The sequence below is a fragment of the Dryobates pubescens genome, chromosome 2, assembly GCF_014839835.1.
Source record: "Dryobates pubescens isolate bDryPub1 chromosome 2, bDryPub1.pri, whole genome shotgun sequence".
In the NCBI taxonomy this organism is placed as follows: Eukaryota; Metazoa; Chordata; class Aves; order Piciformes; family Picidae; genus Dryobates; species Dryobates pubescens.
In genome coordinates this window covers 6,983,768-7,008,774 of record NC_071613.1, presented here as the reverse complement: position 1 = coordinate 7,008,774, position 25,007 = coordinate 6,983,768, and the positions used below count along the sequence as shown (strand labels likewise).

General features: G+C 48.3%; 1 protein-coding gene across 1 annotated transcript in view; it reads right to left on the bottom strand.

Annotated features, from left to right (window-relative positions):
* COL19A1 (collagen type XIX alpha 1 chain) overlaps nt 1-25,007 on the bottom strand; it is a 221,109-nt gene that overhangs the window by 137,342 nt on the left and 58,760 nt on the right. The window contains exons 12-13 of the mRNA XM_054169651.1: nt 7,725-7,778; nt 2,193-2,237 (exon numbers count right to left, since the gene is read on the bottom strand). Coding sequence (XP_054025626.1) covers nt 2,193-2,237; nt 7,725-7,778 — 99 coding nt within the window. The remainder of the gene's footprint in view (nt 1-2,192; nt 2,238-7,724; nt 7,779-25,007) is intronic.

Genomic DNA, 25,007 nt, shown 5'->3' with positions numbered 1-25,007 from the left:
AGACCTCTAACTGTCTGAAGCCACACAAGAAGATTAGGTTGCATCACTGAGAGCAATCCAAGCTGCCATTCTATCAGCCAAAACAGCCTTCCAGAGGGCTACTTCAGTTCCCATTTTATTGTATAAGCTTTGGAACTGTTTCTGGCCACTGCAGAACTGCAGTAAGGACAGTTCAAGCTTCAAGCTCCATTTCCAACACGACAGGTGAAGAACAAGAAAAGGCTTTTGCCTGGAATTTACACTCAGAAGTATCTTTTTATGGCTGTTGAGAGATTAAGAATCTCCTTAGGGCAATGTGTCAGCCCATCAGGCAGAGGGACTCAATTTCTAGTTTGAGGAAGAGGTAAAGGCACCTGCATTCAGCTTGGCCAGAAGCAGTCAAACTAATTCACTCTGAGACAGAATCACAGAATGTTAGGGGTTGGAAGAAACCTCCAGATATCACTGAGTCCAACCCTTCTGTCAAAGCAGCACCACCCAGGGCAGATCACACAGGACCACATCCAGATGAGAGCCTCCATTGAAGGGGCTGCCCAGGGAGGTGGTGGTGTCACCATCCCTGGAGGTGTTCAAGAGGGTGCCATGGTTTAGTCATGAGGTCTGTGGTGACAAGTTGGACTTGATGATCATTGAGGTCTCTTCCAACCTTGGTGAGTCTGTGAGTGTGTGTGAAACTCCACAACCCCTCTGGGCAGCCTGCTCAGGACTGATGTGTGCCAGAGACAAAACTATTATTAGCTATTGTGTAGGTAGACAGAGGTATGGCAATGAAAATTCATTGGCAGCCACTTGTGATCATAGAACTGTTTGGGTTGGAGAAGCCTTCTGAGATCATCTTCTCCAAACATCAACCCAACACCACCACAGCCATTAAACCATGTCCCCAGGTGCCATGGCCACAGGTTTCTTGAACACCTCCAGGGATGGTGACTCCACCACCTCCCCTTCCTCTCCTTCTATCACCTGAAACCAGGGAGAAGAAACCAACACCCACTTCACTCAGGCATCCTTTCAGATGTAGCAAATTTTGTTATTGTCCTAAATTTATGTTCTTGGGGGGGGGGGAAGTGTTTAAAACCTTTAGTAGTCAGGATCAGCACAATAAGTTTCTACAACAGCTCATTTGTAATGTACAAAAGCAACAATTAAGGGCTATAAATACCTAGATTTCATCTCATCACACATTGCATACTGCAGAAACAACCCTTTCCTGGTTACCATAGAAATAAGACGCCAGTAAACACTACTGGAGTCCAGTGGTGATGGTTCTGGTACATTTGATGAATAAATTTGGTGATTTGATTACAGGAAGGCCAGTGGGATCCTGGGGTGCATTCAGAGGAGTGTGTCCAGCAGATCCAGGGAGGCTCTTCTCCCACTCTACCCTGCCCTGGTGAGACCTCACCTGGAATATTGCATCCAGCTCTGGGCTGCCCTGTTCAGGAGGGACAGGGATCTGCTGGAAAGAGCCCAAGGGAGGGCTACAAGGGTGCTGAATGGACTGGAGCACTGCCAGATGCAGAGAGGCTGAGAGCCCTGGGGCTGTTCAGTCTGGAAAGGAGAAGACTGAGAGGGGATTTAATAAATGTCTACCAATATCTGAGGGCTGGGAGTCAAGAGGGAGGGGACAGGCTCTGCTCAGTTGTACCCTGTGACAGGACAAGGGGCAATGGGTATAAACTACAGCACAGGAGGTTCCACCTCAACATGAGGAAGTACTTCTTGACTGTGAGGGTCCCAGAGCCCTGGAACAGGCTCCCTAGAGGGCTTGTGGAGTCTCCTTCTCTGGAGACTTTCCAGCCCTGTCTGGATGTGTTCCTCTGTGACCTGTGCTGGATTCTATGATCCTGCTCTGGCAGGGGGGTTTGGATTTGATGACCTCTGGAGGTCTCTTCCAGCCCCTAATATCCTGTAATCCTGTGAAATGTGATTAAATTTGCTTATTACTTGATAATTAAATCTTAGCAACCACAAAAAACATCTTCCTACTGTAGATTCCGATTAACCTGCCTGAAAACCTCCTGGCTCATTTTCAGCATCTCAGGAATAATTTACAAGGCAAGAAAAAAATAAAGGTAAGAATTTCATTCATGAAACAGTTAAGGAAGGCCTTCAGCACCAAGCTCTATTTGGATAGCCACCTATTAAACTGTTAAATTGAAGCTATAATGAACATGCACAGAGTAATTTACCTTTTCACCTTCTTCACCTTTGCTGCCTGTAAAGCCACGCTCCCCCTGCAACACACAATGATAAAACATAAATCTCAAACACAAATATTCTTCAAGTAATCCTAGAATGGCTCAGGTTGGAAGGGACCTCAGGTATCATCTACTCCAACCTCCCCACCGTGCCCAGGGATACCTCTCAGCTAGACTCAGATGCTCAAGGTCTCATCCAACCTGGCCTTGAACACCCCCAGACAGGAGGCAGCCACAGCCTCCCTGGGCAGCCTGTGCCAGAGTCTCACCACCCTCATACTGGAGAACTTCTTCCTCAGCTCCAGTTTGACCCTGCTTGGCTTCAGCTTCAAACCATTCCCCCTTGTCCTGTCTCCAGACACCCTCAGCAAAAGTCTCTCTGCAGTCTTCCTGCAGAATCCCTTCAGGCATTGGCAGGCAGCTCTAAGGTCCCCCTGGAGTCTTCTCTTCTCCATGCTGAACACCCCCAGCTCCCTCAGCCTATCCTCATCACAGCAGAGCTGCTCCAGCCCCTGGATCATCTTTGTGGCCTCCTCTGGACTCACTCCAGCAGTTTTGTGTCCTTCTCATGCTGGGGACACCAGAACTGGAGGCAGGATTGGAGGTGAGGTCTCAGCAGAGCCCAGAGGCAGAATCCCCTCTCCTGCCCTGCTGCCCACACTGCTCTGGATGCAGCCCAGCACACAGCTGCCTGCTGGGCTGCAGGAGGGCACTGCTGGCTCCTGGGGAGCTGCTCAGCAATCAATGCATCAAAGTCTCTTTCTTCAGGGCTGCTCTCAACCCGCTCTGCACCCAGCCTGGATTTGTGCTTGGGATTGGCCCAAGCCAGATGCAGGACCTTCCTCTTTGACTCATTGAAGCTCATGCAGTTGGCACTGGCTCACTTCTCAAGCCCATCAAGGTCTTTCTGGATGGCATCACTTCCCTCAAGCAAGTCCAGTGCACCACACAGCTTGGTATCATCAGCAGATATGCTGAGGGTGCCCAGCTCTCTGTTACCAATCTTTAAAGCAGTTTTATTTCACTGACTGTTTCTTATGGGATTAAAGCAGAAGAAATCAATTGGATAGTGGGTCTCGCTCATTCAAAAAGGTATGAGAATCCACAAGAAAAGGAGACAGCTTTCCATACTTTTGTCAATTCACACCAGTCCATCACTTTTTCCATTCAGCCTGAGGGATTTTCTTGGCTTTAAGAATTCTGAAGGACTCATTGATGTCCAAGCAGCTTAAGTGCTCCTTAAACACTCTCTTGCCCTTCAGCAGGCAGTGCTCCATTCTCACACACTCTGCTAGGAGGCTTAAGGCACCTGCAAGGCTTGAAGGGAAACTTCAAGAGGGGATTGGATGTAGCACTTGGTGCCATGGTTCAGTAGTCCTGAGGTGCTGGGTGACAGGTTGGACTTGATGATCTTTGAGGTTTTTTCCAACCTTGTTGATTCTATGATGCCTTTTTTTTTTTCTTTGCCTTGGTTTTCACCAATGAACACCTCCAGGGATGGGGACTCCACCACCTCCCTGGGCAGCACATCCCAATGGCCAATCTCTCTTGCTGGGAAGAACATTCTCCTCACCGCCAGCCTAAACTTCCCCTGGCACAGCTTGAGACTCTGTCCTCTTGTTCTGGTGCTGCTTGCCTGGGAGAAGAGACCAGCCCCCACCTGGCTACAGCCTCCCTTCAGGTAGTTGTGGACAGCAAGAAGGTCTCCCCTGAGCCTCCTCTTCTCCAGGCTAAGCAACCCCAGCTCCCTCAGCCTCTCCTCACAGGGCTGTGCTCCAGACCCCTCCCCAGCTTTGTTGCCCTTCTCTGGACGCATTCAAGTGTCTCAATGTCCTTCTTAAACTGAGGGGCCCAAAACTGGACATAGCACTCAAGGTGTGGCCTAACCAGTGCTGAGTACAGGGGCACAATGACTTCCCTGCTCCTGCTGGCCACACTATTCTTGATGCTGGGCTCTTCAGGTGCTCTTGGCCTTGGCTCAACCTTTCCTTCAGCCTTGGTTTTGCTATGGATGCAGTTAACAGAAGTCCTTCGTGCTGCCCTTGAAATTCCTCATTAGTTTCCACTCCAGATGAATTTGTGGGTTTCTGACTCCATCACCATATGCTCTGGCAGTGTTTCTGTGCTCTTGCTGGGTGGCTCACCCCTGAGTTCACTATTTACTTCTTGCATCTGAGCTCAGTCAGGAGCTCCTTGCTCATCCCTGCTGGCCTTCTGCCCTACTCACTCAACTCCCTGCACATCAGCCTGGACTGCTCTTGGCATTTGGGGAAGCTGTCCTTGAGAATCCTTGGGCTTGCAGGACAGTCTCTATTGCTCCTTGGCCTCCTCTTTGCCAGACTCAGCAAACTTAGCTCCTTGAAACTCTCCTCAAATGTTTGGTTTTCTAGAGCCTGCTCCCTGCTGGATCCTCTCTGGTGTCTCAATGTGTCTCAAAAAAGTGAAGATGGAAGAGTTCTCATACATGACCCAGCATATCAGATGCAGCACCACCAAGCAAAGAGGAGAAAATATTTTCCCCTGATGTGCCAGTTGCAGTTTTAATCACAGAACTGTCACCAAAGAATCATAGAAGTGTTAGGGTTGGAAGGGACCTCAAGGGTCATCCAGTTCCAACCCCCTGCCATGGGCAGGGACACCTCACACTACAGCAGGTTGCTCACAGTCACATCCAGCCTGGCCTTCAGAACCTACAAGGGATGAGGCTTCCACCACCTCCCTAGGCAACCTATGCCAGTGTCTCACCACCCTCATGGGGCAGAACTTCTTCCTAACTTCTAATCTAAATCTCCTCTCCTCTAGCTTGGATCCATCCCCCCCAGTCCTATCACTCCCTGACACCCTCAAAAGTCCCTCCTCAGCTTTCTTGTAGCCCCCTTCAGATACTGCAAGACGTCAATTAGGTCTCCTCGGAGCCTTCTCCTCTGCAGACTGAACAGCTCCACCTCTCTCAGTCTGTCCTCATAGCAGGGCAGCTTCAGCTCTCTGCTCATCCTTGTGGCCCTTCTCTGGACACACCCCAGCACCTCCAGATCCTTCCTGCACTAGGGACTCCAGAACTGGTGGGGTCTCACCAGAACAGAGTAGAGGGGGAGAACCACCTCCCTTGACCTGCTGGCTATGCTTTTCTTGATGCAGCCCAGAAAGCCAACCAGAGCCTTGGTGCATACTGGTGTCTCATGTTGAGCTTCTTACCCACCAGCACCCCCAGGTTCTTTTCTTCAGGGCTGCTCTCAAGCCAGTCCCTGCCTAGCCTGCATTGCTGCTTGGGATTGCCCTGACACAGCTGCAGGACCTTGCATAGAATGGTCTGGGTTGGAAGTGCCCTCCAAAAGTGATTACACATCTTGATATTCACCGCAGGATTACTGGTTGGATTTTTTGTGCTTTCAGTATGCCTCCAGTACAAGCCACAGACTCATGGAGTCTTTTCAGTCAGAAAAGACCTTCAATATCATTCAGTCCAACCATTCTCTGACTCTTCCAAGGCTGGTGCAAAACCAGGGCCATCAGCACCACATCTCTGCCTCTTTGAAACTCCTCCAGGCCCGGGGATTCAGCCACCTCCCTGGGCAGGGAGGTGTCTCAGGGGAGACCTTCTTGCTCTCTACTACTAACTGAAGGGAGGTTGTAGCCAGGTTGGGGTTGGTCTCTTCTCCCAGGCAACCAGCACCAGAACAAGAGGACACAGTCTCAAGATGTGCCAGGGGAGGTTCAGGCTGGATGTTAGGAAGAAGTTCTTCACAGAAAGAGAGATTTGCCATTGGAATGTGCTGCCCAGGGAGGTGGTGGAGTTGCCATCATTGGAGGTGTTTAGGAGGAGACTGGATGGGGTGCTTGGTGCCATGGTTTAGTTGATTAGGTGGTGTTGGGTGATAGGTTGGACTTGATCTCAAAGGTCTCTTCCAACCTTGTCTATTCTATCCTATCCTATCCTATCCTATCCTATCCTATCCTATCCTATCCTATCCTATCCTATCCTATCCTATCCTATCCTATCCTATCCTATCCTACATGTGCCATGGTCTAGTAGATTGGTGCCATGGTGTAGCTGATTGTATAGGGCTGGGTGATTGGTTGGACTTGGATGATCTTGGAGGTCTCTTCCAACCTGGTTGATTCTATGACTCTATGATTCTATACATTGTTCTATTCTATATCATTCCTCTGCATCAAGGTCATGCTGCAGAGTACTTCCTTCAGTTCTTAAGCTGACTAAAATACTGTGGGGATTTTTTTGTGTGTGTAGTCCCTTAATTTGTGGAAGTAGCAAGAATTATTTCCCCTATGATTTTCTAAAAGGGATGAGCTGGGCAGGCATTAAGATTTCATTCCAAGGACTTAGATTTCAACACAGCTGCAACCAACAGAAAACAAAATGTGACCATGAAAACAGCCAAGCAGCTTTAACAAATATTACCAAGGTCTATGACACAGATGTCTTGTTTTGCAAGTTACAGAATCACAGCATCATAGAGTTGTTAGGGTTGGAAGAGACCTCAAGGATCAGCCAGTTCCAACCCCCCTGCCATGGCCAGGGACACCTCACACTACAGCAGGTTGCTCACAGCCACATCCAGCCTGGCCTTCAAAACCTCCAGGCATGAGGCTTCCACCACCTCCCTGGGCAACCTGTGCCAGTCTCTCACCACCCTCATGGGGAAGAACTTCTTCCTAACATCCAATCTGAATCTACCCACTTCTAGTTTTTTCCATTCTCCCCAGACCTATCCCTCCCTGACCCCCTAAGAAGTCCCCAAGTTCTGGCCACTCTACAATACTCCACCTCTGGAGCAAAAGATGAGGAGTGGAAGCAGCAGGGCCATTCCTTGTCTCATTTTCCTGAGATCGTGGCACTCTCAGTCTTTGATTTCTGAATCTGCTGTCTTGTGGACTTGCACAGCTCTGAGACTTAGGCAACTGCTTTTAATCCAGTACCTGAAAGGGGTTACAAGAAGGCTGCAGAGGGACTCTTTCCAAAGGCCTGCAGTGATAGGACGAGGGGCAATGGTTTGAAACCAGAAGAGATTTAGATCGGATATTAGGAACAAGTTCTGCACCATGAGGGTGCTGGAACACTGCAACAGGTTGCCCAGGGAGGCAGTTGAGGTCCCATCCTTGGAGATATTCAAGGTCAGGTTCAATATGGCAAGACAAGCAACCTGATCTAGTGGAGGATGTCCCTGCTCACTGCAGGGGCTTGGACTAGATGACCTTTGGAGGTCCCTTCCAACCCAAATCATTCCATGACTCTGATTACCCCAAATAATACTGACAGGCAGGTTTCTGTCACTGCACCATGCACCCTTTGCCTTCTGAAAGAGAAGTTCCTCTGCCACATTGTACAGCCCAGGAACTGGAGGTGTAATTGCAATACAATTTATGTAGCTACTGGACAGCCACAAAAAATGATACCCAGAGTGGAAAAGCCTGAACAGAGACTGGTCTTGGGGTGATTTGGTTTGGTTTATTTGGTTGGGGGGGCGTTGAGGGGGTTTTGGTGGTGGTTTAGTTTTCTTTTACCTTGGAACCAGTAGGACCAGGTACACCAGGAGCACCTATTAAGCCAGCTTCCCCCTGAAACAAAATGTACATAAGCCATCAATGTCAATGACAGATTAATTAAACATGCCACTGTGAAGCCCATTCATTTTGGTCTCAGTTAATCCAGAGATACTAAGCTGAGGCCAGTTGGAAGAATCCATCCATGCCAACATGACTTAAAGGGGGAGTTTAGAAGACTTACTAAAGAATTCTAAAGTCACAGGCTCACAGGATATTTGGAGATGGAAAGGACCTCTGGAGAACTTCCAGTCCAAGCCCCCTGCCAGAGCAGGACCACAGAATCCAGCACAGGTCACACAGGAACACATCCAGACAGGGCTGGAAAGTCTCCAGTGGAGGAGACTCCACAAGCCCTCTGAGCAGCCTGCTCCAGGGCTCTGTGACCCTCACAGTGAAGAATTTCCTCCTCATGTTGAGGTGGAACCTCCTCTGCTGTAGTTTATATCCATTACCCCTTGTCCTATCCCAGGGCACAAGTGAGCAGAGCCTGTCCCCTCCAGACCCCCAGCCCTGATATTTTATAGACATTTATTAAATCCCCTCTCAGCCTTCTCCTCTCCAGATTAAGCAGCCCCAGGGCTCTCAGCCTCTCCTCCCAAGGCAGTGCTCCAGTCCCTTCATCATCCTAGTAACTCTCCGGGACGATCAAGTCAAAAGCTTTCTCCATGCCACTCATGGCTCTTAATTGCTTGACAGAAGTTTGCTCTAGTCACTTGCACATCATCTAACTCACTTTTCTAGCCAAGCCAGAATCCAGCAACAAAAGACAGCCTGGAAAGTTCACTTGTGGAATTCCAAGCCAAGCAGAAGACAAATGTCTCACAGACTCACAACAGAAAAAGAACAAAGAACCAAACCTCCAGTCTCTTAATGAGAGAGGGAGCCAATCAAAGGCAAATTACTCATCAAAATGATCCAAGCAATTAAGCAAATAAATACAGGGCAGTCATGATAGGCAACAATTAAAAATACAGCTTAGGACAGCTTGTTAAAATGGCATTTTGCTTAACTCCACTCATGGCACAGTTTCCAACATCTTCCTTCCAGCTCTCCTCTGTAAAAATAGATGCTAGCATGCTGGAGGAGGGGGGGAAATAATTCCAATTAATCAGCAGAAGGAATCCTTAGCCCTTCATTTTCTCCAGATTTACAATGTGAATGCAGAAAAGTTCTTCACAGTCTAATAGTTACCAGATAATATTTAATCTTCCCTGCTGTATTGAATCACTGTAAAGCAACAAAAATCCCAAACCACTGTTTGGTTGTGGGTTTGGTGTGGGTTTTCTTGGTGGAGGCAAAGCCTAGGTGTTTTGCATTCAGTTCTGGGCTCCCAGTTCAGGAGGGACAGGGATCAGCTGGAGAGAGTGCAAGGGAGGGCTACAAGGATGCTGAAGGGACTGGAGCACTGCCTGGTGAGGAGAGGCCTGGGGCTGTTTAGTCTGGAGAAGGCTGAGAGAGGATCTGATCAATGTCTATCAATATCTGAGGGCTGGGGTGAGGAAGGAAGGGACAGGCATAGCTTCTGCTCACTTTTGCCCTGGGATAGGACAAGAGGCAATGGATGGAAACTGCAACACGAGGAAGAACTTCTTTACTATAAAGGTCACAGAGCACTGGAACAGGCTCCCCAGAGAGGTTGTGGAGTCTCCTTCTCTGGAGACTTTCCAGCCCTGTCTGGATGTGTCCCTGTGTGACCTATGCTGGATTCTGTGGTCCTGCTCCGGCAGGGGAGATGGACTTGAAGATCTCCAGAGGTCCCTTCCAACCCTTAGCATCCTGTGAGCCTGTGATTATCCCTTCCACACAACAATGCAGGAATAGCCTCCTGCATCAATACTGATTCTTATTAAAATTCTTCACAATGTGTCTGCTTGAACTTGCAGTGTATTTATAGTTATGCTTCTTAATGTATTCATCATAGAATCATAGAATTGTCAGGGTTGGAAGGGACCTCAAGGATCATCCAGTTCCAACCCCACTGCCATGCCCAGGGACACCTCACACTACAGCAGGTTGCTCACAGCCACATCCAGCCTGGCCTTCATAACCTCCAGGCATGAGGCTTCCACCTCCTCCCTGGGCAACCTGTGCCAGTGTCATGGAATCATAGAATTGTTTTGATTGGAAAAGACCTCTAAGATCATTGAGTTCAACCTAACACCACCATGGCCATTAAACCACATCCCAAAGCACCATGACCAGGCATTTCAAATTGATTTTTGCAGTCTGCATTTGCACTGCAGCAACTTCTAAACTTAGAAGTGCAGCTCAGACCGAAAGGTTTTCCAGCTGGAGTAAGATGCTTTGTATCTGTGCTCTTAGCAACTTGCTTACAATGCATTTGCATTAACTTTTACACCTTGCCTTGCAGTTTTAGCTAGGGTGTTGGTTTTTTCCCTAAATAGAAGTTATAGAACCATAGAATTGTTTCAGTTGGAAAAGAATTCTAAGATCCTTGAGTTCAACCATCAACCAAAGACCACCATGCCCCCTAAATCATGTCCTGAAGTGCCATGTCCACACTTCTTGTGAACACTTCCAGGGATAGTGACTCCACCACCTCCCTGGGCAGCCTGTTCCAGGGCTGAATTAAGCTTTCAGTAAATAAATTCGCCCTAATCTTCAACCTAAACCTCACCTGGCACAGTTTCAGGCCATTTCCTCTTGCTCATACTAGAGAAAAAGACTGACTCTGACCTCACTCCAACCTCCTTTCAGAGAGTTGTAGAGAGCAATGAGCTCTCCCCTCTGCCTCCTCTTCTCTAGGCTGAGTAACCCTAGTTCCCTCAGTTGCTCCTCACAAGACTTGCCCTTCAGACCCCTCATTAGCTTTGTTGCCCTTCTCTGGACATGCTCCAGCACCTTAATGTCCTTCTTGGAATGAAAGGCCCTAAACTGAACTCAGTATTCAAGGCGCAGCCTCACCAGTGCTGAGGACAGGAGCATGATTGCTTCCCTGCTCCTGCTGGCCACACCATTCCTGATCCAGGCCAGGATGCTGGTGGCCTCTATGGACACCTGGTCACACTGCTGGCTCATGTTCAGCTGCTGCCAACCAGCTCCCCCAGGTCCTTTTCTGCTGGGCAACTTTGCAGCCACTCTGCCCCTAGCCTGGTGCATTGCATGGGGCGGTTGTGACCCAAGTGCAGCACCCAGCACTTGGCTTTGTTGAACCTCATACAGCTGAGCTCAGCCCATGACTCCAGCCTGGCCAGATCCCTTTGGAGAGCCTTCCTACCCTCAAGCAGACCAAGACTCCCACCCAGTTTAGTGGTGTGAGTGTGCTTCACATCAAAAGAAACAAAGCAGATTCAAAGGAGAGGTTATCTTAGCACACAAGTATGTGAACTTGTGTGCCCAGATAAAAGTATGACCTTTCCTAAGTGCATTGGTTACTTGCAGCAGCAAACTATCTGGTGCCAAAAAGGAATCAGGCATCACATTATCTAATCACTGAAGAAAAAAAAAATGAAGCTGAGAGCAACTTGTATCAATCACTGGGAATGTGTTTTGCTTTTTGGAATATTTTAGGCATTAACATGATTTATAGTGGCAAACACGCTGGGACCTTGTGAGATCCTCTGTAAGGCTGGGAAAGTGAAACAATTACTGCAGCAGACTTGAAGGGTTTTGCAGAGAGGATCCTGCAAAACTAAAATAAGGAGGAAAAAGCCCAAACAAAACAAAAACCCAAACCAAAAGAATCACAGGATCACAGATGTCAGGGGTTGGAAAGGACCCAAAGAGATCATCAAGTCCAACCCCCCTGCTAGAGCAGGATCATACAACCTAGCTCAGGTCACAGAGGAACACATCCAGACAGGGCCTTGAAAGTCTCCAGAGAAGGAGACTCCACAACCTCTCTGGGCAGCCTGTTCCAGTGCTCTGTGACCCTTACAGTAAAGAAGTTCCCCCTTGTGTTGAGGTGGAACCTCCTGTGCTGCAGCTTACATCCATTGTTCCTTGTCTTATCCCAGAGAGCAAGTGAGCAGAGCCTGTCCCCTCCCTCCTGACCCCCAGCCCTAAGATATTTATAAACATCTGTTAAATCCCTTCTCAGTCTTCTCTTTTCCAGACTAAAAACCCCCAGGTCCCTCAGTCTCTCCTCACCAGGCAGTGCTTCAGTCCCCTAATCACCCTGGTAGTCTCCATTGGACTCCCTCCAGCAGATCTCTGTCCCTGTTAATCTGGGGAGCCCAGAACTGGATGCAATATTCCAGCTGAGGTCTCACCAGGGCAGAGTAGAGGGGGAGGAGAACCTCTCTGGATCTGCTGGACATGCTCTTCTTAATACACCCCAGGATCTCATTGGCCTTCTTGGCCACCAGGGCACATTTCCGTCCCATGCAGAACTTGTTATCCACCAGCACTCCCAGGTCCCTCTCCAACCAACCACTAACAAAACCCAACACAAAACCACCAAGAAGCAGTTGGATATTTCTCCATCCTCAATATGAAACCCCAAAGCTTTTAAAGCTTCCTGGGGCACTGCCAGGAGAAAAGCTTTGGCACCCTGGGGTTACTAACAAGGAAACTCATCTCAATAGAAGGAAAATCAGTGTGGTCAAACCCTACTTACTGTTCTGCTAATTTATGGGTGTTTGCCTTCCATTACCCTGAGTATGACAGAGCCCTGGAATAATCTACTAGCCCAGTGTTTTAAAAGCAGGACAACTATTTTTAGCATGGCAGAAATGGAGAGGAATGTTCAACAACATTCGGTCAGAGGCCTCCCGCAGCATCCTCCCCCACGGAGCACGTAGAGAGCCAGTGGGGGCACAGCTTCTACCTTCAACAAATTAAAACCCCACACCAATCCCACACCATTAGCTGACACCTTGCTTAGCCTGCTGGAAGGTTTCCTTGGTTCATTACACCGGCTTCTGCTGATGGTTAGGAGCCCCTGATGGAACGGTGATGGTCCAAAAGGAGAACCTACTGATGTTTTGTAGAATCATGGAGTGGTAGGGGCTGGAAGGGGCCTCTGGAGAGCATTGATTCTAATCCCCCCTGCCAAAGCAGGGTCTCCTAGGGCAGGGCACAAAGGAACACACAATCACAGAAACATGGAGGTTGGAAAAGACCCTCAGGATCATCAAGAACAACCAATAACCTTACTCTACAAGGTTCACCCCTAAACCATATCCCCAGGCACCACATCCAAACCACCTTTAAACACATCCAGGATTGGTGACTCCACCACCTCCCTGGGCAGCACATTCCAATGCCTGACCACTCTTGCTGGGAAACAATTCTTCCTAATATCCTGTCTAAACCTACCCAGTGGCAGCTTAAGGCCATTCCTTCTTGTTCTATCACAATCAGACAGGTCTTGAAAGTCCTTGTAAGTCAGATGTTCCAGTCCTTTAACCATCCACTTAGCTCTCTGTTGGACTCTCTCAAGCGGTTCCCTGTCCCTCTTGAGGCACGGAGCCCACAACTAGACACAGGATTCCAGATGTAGTCTAACTAGGGTTGAGTAAGAGCAGGAGGAGAACCTCCCTCAACCTGCTGGACACGCTCTTCCTCTTCCTAATACCCAGTACTAATGAATTACTGAGGTATTGTCAAAATAATCAAATGTATTATGACTCATATTCAGTGCAAGAATTGGAGCCCCAAGCTTCTATTAGCAAGATAAACAGCATTGGCCAACTTCATAGATGGCAGAGGGTATTTTTTGTTGTAGGAATTCCCATCTTTACCACCACCATCCAGAGAAGGATGATCAGAGGGCTGGAGCTCCTCTTTTATAGGCACAGGCTGAGAGAATTGAGGTTGTTCAGTCTGGAGAAGAGAAGGCTCTGAGGAGACCTAGTTGTGGCCTTCCAGTATCTGAAGGGGGCTACAAGAAAGCTGGGGAGGGACTTTTTAGGGTGTCAGGGAGTGATAGGACTGGGGAAATGGATCCAAGCTAGATGAGAGGAAATTTAGATTGGATGCTAAGAAGAGTTCTTTCCCATGAGGGTGGTGAGACACTGGCACAGGTTGCCCAGGGAGGTGGTGGAAGCTTCATCCCTGGAGGTTTTTGAGGCCAGGCTGGATGTGGCTGTGAGCAACCTGCTATAGTGTGAGGTGTCCCTGGCCATGGTAGGGGGGTTAGAACTGGTTGTTCCTTGAGGTCCCTTCCAACCCTGACAGTTCTGTGATTTCCATAACCTGAAAATTCAGGAGGCAGAGTCAATTTACACTAACAAAGAAGTATTCCACAGACTATTGAACTCTATTGTCTAACCACATGGATATGTAGCAGACAAACCAAAGATTTTAGTTGAATCCCAAATAGGTAGATCACATCAAGACTGAAATTTCTGCTCTAGGCACTAACTCAAACGTGGGTTGTTTTTTTTCCCCTGACATACCACATTGTTGGTGTGCTTGAACAGCTGCAAAGCTCCTATCAACTACTGATAACTGAAGCAGTTCAAGATAGCTTTCAAGTCTTCATTTACATTTGGAAATGTAAGACTTTGCCAAGGAATCTCTCCTCAATTCCCAAACAAGGCCTTTTGGCATTTGGTGCATTTTGGAAGGCAGGCTAGGCTTTGGATGAAGAGGCAGTTCCCTGCTTGTGAATCCAGGATCAGTGGATCTTCTGGGGCTGAAGAAATAGCTGCTGAAGGGTGTGAGGAATAGGTCAGGTGAAGAGTGGCTGAGGGAACTGAGATTGTTTAGTCTGGAGAAAAGGACACTGAGGAGAGACCTCATTGCTCTCTACACCTCCCTGTAAGGAAGTTGGAGGGAGGTCTGCCTCTTCTCCCTAATCACAAGTGATAGGATACGAAGAAACATCCTCAGTTTGCTCCAGGGAAGGTTGAGATTGGCTGTTAAAAGGAACTCTTGACTCAGAGGGTTCTCATCAGCTGGTACAGGTTCCCCAGGGAGATGGTTGAATTCCCATCCCTGAAGATGTTGAAAAGAGAGATGTGGTGCTGAGCACATCCACATCAAGGATGTGGATCCACATCAAGGATGCCTGACAGGAAGAACAAAGTCCACTATCCAAGGACCACAAGCTCTCTGCAGGAGTTTTTAATCATCCTCTCACTAAACCCCTAAGTCTGTTTAGATGCTCACCACTACTCTCACAGCCATTTCTCTGGCTGCATTCTCTTCTCCTTCTTCCAAGGGTTCAGCAGAAGCCCTGCAGTCTAATACACTCTACATGATGCTATTTCTTCTGGCTGTTTCACAGCACTGCCCTTGAAAGCCTCTCACTGCAAAGAGCCACACGTTTTTGTCAGCAGTTCCTGCAACCTCATCAGCTTCCACCTCATAGATCTGATCCCAGCAAAGAGAAATGCTCAGATTAAAGTATGAGGAAACACAGTGGTGATGAGGTGGAGACAAGCTGGCCACAGTCACTTACATTATACATCCTACTGATGAAGGCTGTGGGAGTTCACATTCATCACAGATGACTTCTTAAGAGTATCCTGGGACCTCTGCTGTCTCCACTGGTGGTTTTGCCAGCAGAATTGCTGTCACAGCACTAACAAATGCCACAAAGACCACAGGGGGTCAGGTAATGATAGGATTGGGGGGGGAATGGAGCAAAACTAGAAGTGAGTAGATTCAGATTGGATGTGAGGAAGAAATTATTCAGCATGAGGGTGGTGAGACACTGGCACAGGTTGCCCAGGGAGGTGGTGGAAGCCTCATCCCTGGAGGATTTTAAGGCCAGGCTGGATGTGGCTGTGAGCAACCTGCTGTAGTGTGAGGTGTCCCTGCCCATGGCAGGGGGGTTGGAACTGGCTGATCCTTGGGATCCCTTCCAACCCTAACAATTCTATGATTCTATGATTCCTTCCAGTCACAGTTAATAAAGCAACAAAACACAACAATCCCAAAGTGTAATTAAACAGACAGGCCACCACCAATATAGCTACTCCCCAGTTATGAATCTGCAGCTGTGTAACTCACAGCAAAATCATAAACCAATAGCATCATGCACTATGTATTCACAGATTCACAGAATGGCTTAGGTTGGAAGGGAACAAAAAGATCATCCAGTTCCAACCCACCTGCCGTGGGCAGGGACACCTTCCACTAGCCCAGGTTGCTCAAGGTCTCACCCAAACTGCTCTTGAACACCTCCAGGGAGGGGACATCCACAGCCTCCCTGGGCAACCTGTTCGAGTGTCTCACCACCCTTACTGTACAGAATTTCTTCCTAATCTCCAGTCTAAAACTACCCTCCTGGTCTGTTAGGTAGTTTCCCACCTCTGTTCTTCCCTCCCAGCCTTGGGTTTGTCTCTATCACCAGTGTGTGCTCCTCTGGGCAGGGAACTGGGACTGGTTTAGATGCTCTCCAGAGGTCCCTCCCAACCCCCAACATTCAGTGAATGTTTTTCCCTCCAGGCTTAAGCTAAACTGTACAAGATATTCCCAAGACCTTCTCACATTATGGAAGACATCAGCACAGAGTGCAACAGAGCTATCCTACAAGTCAGGCATTCTCTTTCCATGAAGCTATTTAAGAGCAGTTTCATTACAAGAAGTAGACAGCTAAAGAAACATTTCTTGAGATCCTGCTGCCAAGAGCTATAAATAAAACCTTGTGCATCTGCCACATGTAAAGGTAGCAGATACAACTATTCAATTAACCATGGATTCATTTTCCTGTTTGGTGTCTTTCTTACTACAAGCTTAAACTACAATTCCTTCATTTGTAAGGGAAAATCAGAAGAAACTATTAGGGAAGCAGGTCCAGAGAAGGGCAACTAAGCTGGGGAAGGGCCTGGAGAACAGGGCTGGGGAGGAGGGATGCCTGAGGGAACTGGGGGTGTTTAGTGTGGAGACGAGGAGAGACCTCATTGCTCTCTACAACTGCCTGAAAGTGGGGATTGGGATCTTCTCCCTAGTGTCAGGTGACAGAATGAGAGGAAACAGCCTGAAATTGTGCCAGAGGAGGCTTAGGTTGGCCCGCATCAAGAATACTGTGGCCAGCAGGAGCAGGGAAGGCATTGTGCCCCTGGACTCTGCACTGGTTAGGCCACACCTTGAGTCCTGTGTCCAGTTCTGGGCCCCTCAATTTAAGAAGGACATTGAGACTCTTGAACGTGTCCAGAGAAGGGCAACAAAGCTGGGGAGAGGTCTGGAGCACAGCCCTGTGAGGAGAGGCTGAGGGAGCTGGGGTTGCTTAGCCTGGAGAAGAGGAGGCTCAGGGGAGACCTTCTTGCTCTCTACAACTACCCGAAGGGAGGAGGCAGCCAGGAGGGAGCTGGTCTCTTCTCCCAGACAACCAGCACAAGATCAAGTGGACGCAGTCTCAAGCTGTGCTAGGGGAGGTTTAGGTTTGAGTTGAGGAGAAAGTTCTTCCCAGAGAGTTGTCGGCCATTGGAATGTGCTGCCCAGGGGGCTGGTGGAGTCCCCATCCCTGGAGGTGTTCAAGAGGGGATTGGATGTGGCACTTGGTGCCATGGTCTAGTAGTCATGAGGTGTTGGGTGACAGGTTGGACTTGATGACGTTTGAGGTCTTTTCCAACCTTATTGATTCTATGATTAGGAAACATTTTGCTGCAGGAGTGGTCAGGGACTGGCAGAGGCTGCCCAGGGAGGTGGTGGAGTCCCCATCCCTAGAGGTGCTCAGGAAAAGTGTGGATATGGAAATTCAGGACATGGTTTAATGGCCATGGTGGTGCTAAGTCGATAGTTGGACTTGATGATCTTAAAGGTCTTTTCCAACCAAAACAACTCCATGGTTCTAACTGCCACTGCCATCAAAAGGCAGCACAGTGCAAGGGGTGTGAATGCCAAAGAGAAAGAGAGCATCAGCTGAGTAGCTTCTCAGTATCTGTAAGGGAAAACAAACACAAAATACCCAACCAAAAAAAAAAAATAATCAAGAGAAAAATAAATGTGCCTTGTGTGAGGAACTTGTTAAACCCAAATCAAACACCTGTCACCCAGCTGGGCTGCCTGTGTCACTGCTGAGCCATCTGCAGAAGCGCAGCCCGCGCCAGTTGCTTTACTTAGCGTGGCCTGGGAACAAGAATCCATTAGACAGAAAGTCAACAGTGGAATTAGCAGCACTCTGGTGGGTTTTTTTTTTCCCTTTCTTTCTTTTAGTGCCCTTCCACTTACTTGTTTGACTTCTTGTGTTTCTATTTTTGGGAGCCTCATGCCAGAGCAGCAGTGCTGACTGCTGATTAGAGGAGACTTGGCCCGGCCTCAGCGTGTCAAGTTGGTTTAATCGATTCGGGCTTCAAACAGCCAGGGGTGAGGCTTAGGTGTTGATAAATCCTGCCTAGCACTGCAAGTTATAAAAGAAACCCAAACACTCTGCTTTGCAACACCTAGGAAGGATTTTACTACCAGCATGAAGAATGGGTTTGTGTCCAACAAGTATCTATGGTCCTGCACTGGCAGGGGGTGTTGGACTTGAAGATCTCCAGAGGTCTCTTCCGACCCTTAACATCCTCTGAGCCTGAGATTTATGAGTTAAAAAAAACCCCAACAAAGTGAAGAAGAAATGTATATGGAATTTGACATATAAAAACTACATTACAATTTTTAAGAGGTTTCAGGGAGGAATGGCAGGGGGTGCTGGTGGATGAGAAGCACAACAGGAGCCAGCAGTGTGCACTTGCAGCCCAGAGAGCCAACCAGAGCCTGGGCTGCAGCAAGAGAAGCATAGCCAGCAGGGCCAGGGAGGTGATTCTCCCCCTCTGCTCTGCTCAGGTGAGATCCTACCTGGAGCACTGTGTCCATCTCTGGAGCCCCTGGTACAGGAAAGATCTGGAGGTGCTGGAAGGTGTCCAGAGAAGGACCATGAGGATGAGCAGATGGCTGGAGCTGCTCTGCTATGAGGACAGACTGAGAGAGTTGGGGCTGTTCAGTCTGGAGAAGAGAAGGCTCCAAGGAGACCTAATTGTGGCCTTCCAGTATCTGAAGGGGGCTCCAAGAAAGCTGGGGAGGGACTTTTGAGGGTGTCAGGGAGTGATAGGACTTGGGGGATGGAACAAAAGTAGAAATAGGTAGATTCAGATTGGATGTTAGGAAGAAGTTCTTCCCCATGAGGGTGGTGAGACACTGGCACAGGTTGCCCAGGGAGGTGGTGGAAGCCTCATCCCTGGAGGTTTTGAAGGCCAGGCTGGATGTGGCTGTGAGCAACCTGCTGTAGTGTGAGGTGTCCCTGCCCATGGCAGGGGGGTTGGAACTGGCTGATCCTTGAGGTCCCTTCCAAATGAATGATTATCTAAAACCTCTCTAGAATTCCTACTATGTATGAATTTTCTATCCCATGAAGCTAACTTTTCTTTCCTTCATTTTTTCTTTACTCTTACACAGCACTACTTGTAGTAGAATTTATTAGCTGGGGAGATAACAACGTTGTGTACAAATTAAAACAGCACCAGGAGCTCTCCATAATGGCTCTAATCCAGAGCAGTGCTTCTAACAAACATCTGGTGCAGTCCAATCTCTAATTCCTCAAAAGAAGACAAACAGGACTAAGCAGAACGTGTCAGACAAAGCTATGCAGTGCTGCAAGACAGTGAGAAAATTCCTTCCTCCTCCAGCAGTCCATCTGAAGCCCTACGAGGAGAGGCTGAGGGAGCTGGGATTGTTTAGCCTGGAGAAGAGGAGGCTCAGGGGAGACCTATGCTGTCTACAACTACCCAAAGGGTGGTTGTAGCCAGGAGGGGGTTAGTCTCTTTTCTCAAGCAACCAGCACCAGAACAAGAGGACACAGTCTCAAGCTGCCCCAGGGGAAGTTTAGGCTGGAGGTGAGGAGAAAGTTCTTCCCAGAGAGAGTTGTTCGCTATTGGGATGTGCTGCCCAGGAAGGTGGTGGAGTCACCATCCCTGGAGGTGTTCAAAGAGGGATTGGCTGTGGCACTTGCTGCCATGGTTTAGCCATGAGGTCTGTGGTGAGAGGTTGGACTTGATGATCTTTGAGGTCTCTTCCAACCTTGGTGATTCTGTGATTCTGTGATCTCCTGCAACCCTCTGCTGCCAACTCTTACGGCACTGCGCCTTGCAACAAAGGAGCATTTATCTCAAAGCCCTACTTCAAGATGAGGCTCCAAATATTTGTGTTAAAGCCTACAGTCTGTAGCCCTCACAACTGAAGGAAAAATACAGCACAATTGAGGGGATTTAAAAAAAAAAAAAAAGAGAAAGTAATAACAGTAAAAAAATAATCTCTGTGCCACAGGAACCTCGCAGAAAGAAGGCAATAAAACCGAATTAACGAACAATGGAAGAAGACTCCTCAGGCCTTCCCCCCACCCCCACCCCTGCAATGTCTGAAAGGTCCTGACAGAGGCTTTTCAAACCCAGTTAAGAATCCCAGAGCCAGGCTGGCTCCCAGCTGGTGTATTCATGGCTCTCTGATTAAGGAACAAAGAGCTGCATTTAATGGCTGCGCTGTTTAACGACTGCATTATTTTTCACTTCCACGTTACATAACTTGCTAACAAAAGCCTGTCCTGCGTGGCAGCTTGCCACCCTCAGTCATGCTCCCAGCAGCCCAGACCCCTGGAAAATGGATGGTGACCTCTGGTTTCTTCTGACCACACCTCACATCACAATAGTGGCTGCTGCATGCCAGGCCCTGTGCTCAGCTGGTCTGCAAATTCCAGAGGGTATAGAATCATCGAATTGTTAGGGTTGGAAGAGACCTCAGGGATCATCCAGCTCCAACTCCTCTGCCATGGGCAGGGACACCTCACACTACAGCAGGTTGCCCAGAGCCACATCCAGCCTGGCTTTAAAAACCTCCAGGGATGAGGCTTCCACCACCTCCCAGTGTCTCACAACCCTCATAGGAAAAAACTTCTTCCTGACTTCCAATCCTACCAACTTCTAGTTTTGCTCCATTCCCCCCAGTCCTATCACTCCTGGACACCCTAAAAAGTCCCTCCCCAGCTTTCTTGTAGCCCCCTTCAGATACTGGAAGGCCACAAGAAGGTCTCCTCAGAGCCTTCTCTTCTCCATCCTGAACAACCCCAACTCTCTCAGTCTGTCTCTGTAGGATAGGAGCTCCAGCCCTCTGCTCATCCTTGTGGCCCTTCTCTGGACACCTTCCAGCATCTCCAGATCCTTCTTGTAATAGGGGCTCCCAAACTGGACACAGTGGTCCAGGTAGGGTCTCACCCTTTCCACCTCAACTCTCATCTCACCAGTGGCACTCTCCTGAAGGAGCCCCTGGCTTGGATGCCAAGCAAGGCAAGCATCAGTGCCAGGTTCCCCAGACACATTTGCACTTTTGTTCTGCTGAGTTGTACTAATCTGATTTTGTGGGAGACCACAAGAGGACAGAAAGCAATGCTTTGCCTTGCCTTGCCTCAAATGGGTTAGCTGACAGTCTGAAGCATAACCTTTTTTTTCTCCCCCTTTCCTTCAAGAAACAACAATTCTTTAATTAAAGGTGGGGTCTCTGCTCATCGGCAGCACACAGCCTACAGCAAACTCCAGCACCATTCCCTCCAGAAGGAAAACAGCCCCCAGGCAGTGCCACCACACACAAAGGTAACTTGATTCCCTGGAGCTTTCTATGAGAACCAAACTAAACTGCTCTCCTTTTAGCCTGAGGAATTGGAAAACCAGGGAGGCTCAAGAGTTCCTGGAGCTGAGAAGGGCCAAAAAAAATCACCTAATAAGGCAAAAATAAGTCAGCAGAGCAGACAGCTCTCTGGAATCAAATTTATGATCAAAGGCTATTCAAAACACTTCCTTGCAACGCCAAGGAGGGAGAGAGCAAGAGCTATACGTGCTGAAGCAATAAGTCCTGCCAGACAGAATGGCCTGAAGGGGATTTGCCCAGCAAGGTTTTGCAGAAAGCAAATCTGTCCCTCAGAAAGCTGGTGAGAGCTGCTCTGTTCACACGTATTCACCTCTTCACTGTGCACAAAGGCATCACTGCAAACAAAACAGAAGCACCAGATACAATTTGTGGCTTTAGCAGATGAGGTCCAACTGCTTGATTTAGGTGCCAGCAACTCAAGGCTTTAAACTTGGTGGTAATAAAGGGTCCCATTAGAAAACTACTGTGGGGGGTTTTGAGGCTGATCTTTTTAGTTCAAGCCCATAAAATACTACTACTACTACTACTAATAGTAATAATAAATAAAAATATTATTATAACAATATTATGTCTAATTATTATAAACATAATAATTATAACATTAATAGTAACTGTTAATATCTTCACTGATGATCTGGATGAGGGGATTGAGTGCATCATCAGTAAATTTGAAGACAACACCAAGCTGGGGGCAGGAGTTGATCTGTTAGAGGGTTGGAGAGCTCTGCAGAGGAACCTTGCCAGGCTGGGCAGATGGGCAGAGTCCAAGGGCGTGAGACTGAACACATCTAAGTGCCAGGATCTACACGTTGGCCACAAGAACCCCAGGCAGTGCTACAGGCTGGGGTCAGAGGGGCTGGAGAGCAACCAGGCAGAGAGGGACCTGGGGGTACTGGTTGATGGTAGGCTGAACATGAGCCAGCAGTGTGCCCCAGGTGGACAAGAAGGCCAATGGCATCCTGGCCTGCATCAGGAGCAGTGTGGCCAGCAGGAGCAGGGAGGTCACTGTGCCCTGGACTCAGCACTGCTTAGGCCACACCTTGAGTCCTGTGTCCAGTTCTGGGCTCCTCAGTTTAGAAAAGATGTTGAGTTGCTGGAAGGTGTCCAGAGAAGGGCAAGAAAGCTGGGGAGGGGTCTGGAGCACAGCCCTGTGAGGAGAGGCTGAGGGAGCTGGGGTTGCTTAGCCTGGAGAAGAGAAGGCTCAGGGGAGACCTTCTTGCTCTCTACAACTACCTGAAGAGAGGTTGTAGCCAGGTGGGGGTTGGTCTCTTCTCCCAGGCAAGCAGCATCAGAACAAGAGGACACAGTCTCAAGCTGTGCCAGGGGAGGTTTAAGCTGGAGGTTAGGAAGAAACAGAGAGAGTGATTGGCCATTGGAATGTGCTGCCCAGGGAGGTGGTGGAGTCACCATCATTGGGGGTGTTTGGGAGGAGACTGGATCAGGTGCTTGGTGCCATGGTTTAGTTGATGGTGTTGGATGATGGGTTGGACTTGCTGATCTTGAAGGTCTCTTGCAACCTGGTTTATTCTATTCTATTACTATTATTTGTAAATGTTATTTTAAAAAACTGGACCACATTTGCTATTAGTATGTTGGTTTGTATTTACCTTCTCACAGCTCACCACTCCCCTCCTTCGCAAAGCTTTCTGATGTCAAATAGTTTGGGTGGTTTTTTCCTATATTAATGATACCTAAAGAAGAGGAGACTGAGGGGGAAAGTCATCAGTGCTGATCAATACTCAAAGGGTGGGTGTCAGAAAGATGGGGCCAGGCTTTTTTTCAGTGGTGCCCAGTGGCAGGGCAAGAGGTGAAGGGGACAAACTTGAGCACAGGAAGTTCCATCCTAATATGAGGAGTAACTTCTTCACTTCAAAGGTGGGGGAGCACTGGAACAGGTTGCCCAGAGAGGTGGTGGAGCCTTCAAGAGAGGTGGTGGAGCCTTCATTTCAGAGGCTTTCAAAACCCACCTGGACACATTCCTGTGCAGCCTGCTCTGGCAAAAAGGTTGCCTGGTGATCCCCAGAGGTCCCTTCCAGCCCCTATTATTCTGTGATTTTATCCTGTCAAATAGTTTTTCCCCTATATTCTTTCCTATATTCTTTTTATCTCCACTGGCGACTCCAGAGTGAAGTAGGACCAGGATCTCTCAGTCGTGCATAAGTTGCACAATTTATCTCTATACCTGGTCTGAAAAGAGTGAAATCTAACTGATTAGCAATGACTGGAGGTCAGAAATTGGATCACAGGATCACAGGATGTCAGGGGTTGGAAGGGACCAAAAGAGATCATAGAATCATAGAATCAATAAGGTTGGAAAAAACCTCAGAGATCATCAAGTCCAACCTGTCACCCAACACCTCATAACTAACTAAACCATGGCTCCAAGTGCATCATCAAGTCCAACCCCCCTGCCAGAGCAGGACCATACAGTCTAGCTCAGGTCACAGAGGAACACATCCAGACAGGCCTTGAAAATCTCCAGAGAAGGAAACTCCACAACCTCTCTGGGCAGCCTGTGACAGTGCTCTGTGACCCTCACAGTAAAGAAGTTCCCCCTTGCGTTGAGGTGGAACCTCCTGTGCTGCAGCTTACATCCATTGCTCCTTGTTCTATCCCAGGGAGCAAGTGAGCAGAGCCTGTCCCCTGGATGGCACTGAACAAAAGACAAACTGAGTAAGTTGGCTTTGGGCAGTACCTATTCAGCACTCCACGTGCCACTTGGGAAGCTTTTTCAGAGATGGCTGCTTTGGAATTGCACTGACCCCTGTCAAGGATCAGTACAGCAGATGAAATGTGGAAGGCACAGCGTTCAGAGATCTCCTGAGACAGCTGCAAGGAAAAGAGTGCATCACTGTCAGCTCAACACCAATGTCTCCTCAGGTTTGTATATTTGCAGGAGTGATTGATGTTCCAGGAGCAGATGCTGAAGTGACAGAACAGGCCATAAATCCATGGCTCTTCTGCTAAGTCAAATATGCCTTGGAAAATTCTACACAGGGTTTCCATGCTCTAGCTGGAGCAATGGGGAAAGCAAGACAAGGATCTTCAGGATGACTCCATTTGATTTTAACAAGTTTCCTGTTTGTGCATTTCATGACATAGCTGGCCCTGAAGAACTGACCCTGGAGTAACTCAGCATGGAGCTGGGGATTAAAAGCATCTCTGACAGCGACTTGAAGTCACCCGCTGCAGTAGCATGCCATTTGTTTGTTTTGAATCCTAAATTAGTGAGTGTTTATATTTAAATCAGGGTGGAAAACAAAGCACTGGACCTTTCTAAGCCATGTATGATACTGACCTGCTGGATTCAGTTTCTTCTTTAATAACTAATCTCAAAAGGCAGCACTTCTCACACTCATTTTCTAGGTGCCTCTAAGGGCAAGTGGGAGCTCTTCCCACCAGGCAGAGCAGGGTGAAGGAAGTATTAAGATGCCACTTGGATGCAGCACACATACCACAAATGGGATCTGTATCATGTTTTGGGCACCCTTTTACTAATCATTTCCTTACTTGTACCAAATAGAAATGGAGAACTCGGTGATAAAAGGGGAATCGAATTTAATGTGAATAAAAGCACCAGGGTTAGGTTTCAGAGTCAGTGTCCAGAGAAGGGCAATGAGGCCTAAGCAAGTGAGGAGGAAAACTCCTATCTAAGATGCTAGTTGAGGTTAGTCATCTGGTCCTTCTAATATTTTGGTGTCTGTGCCATTT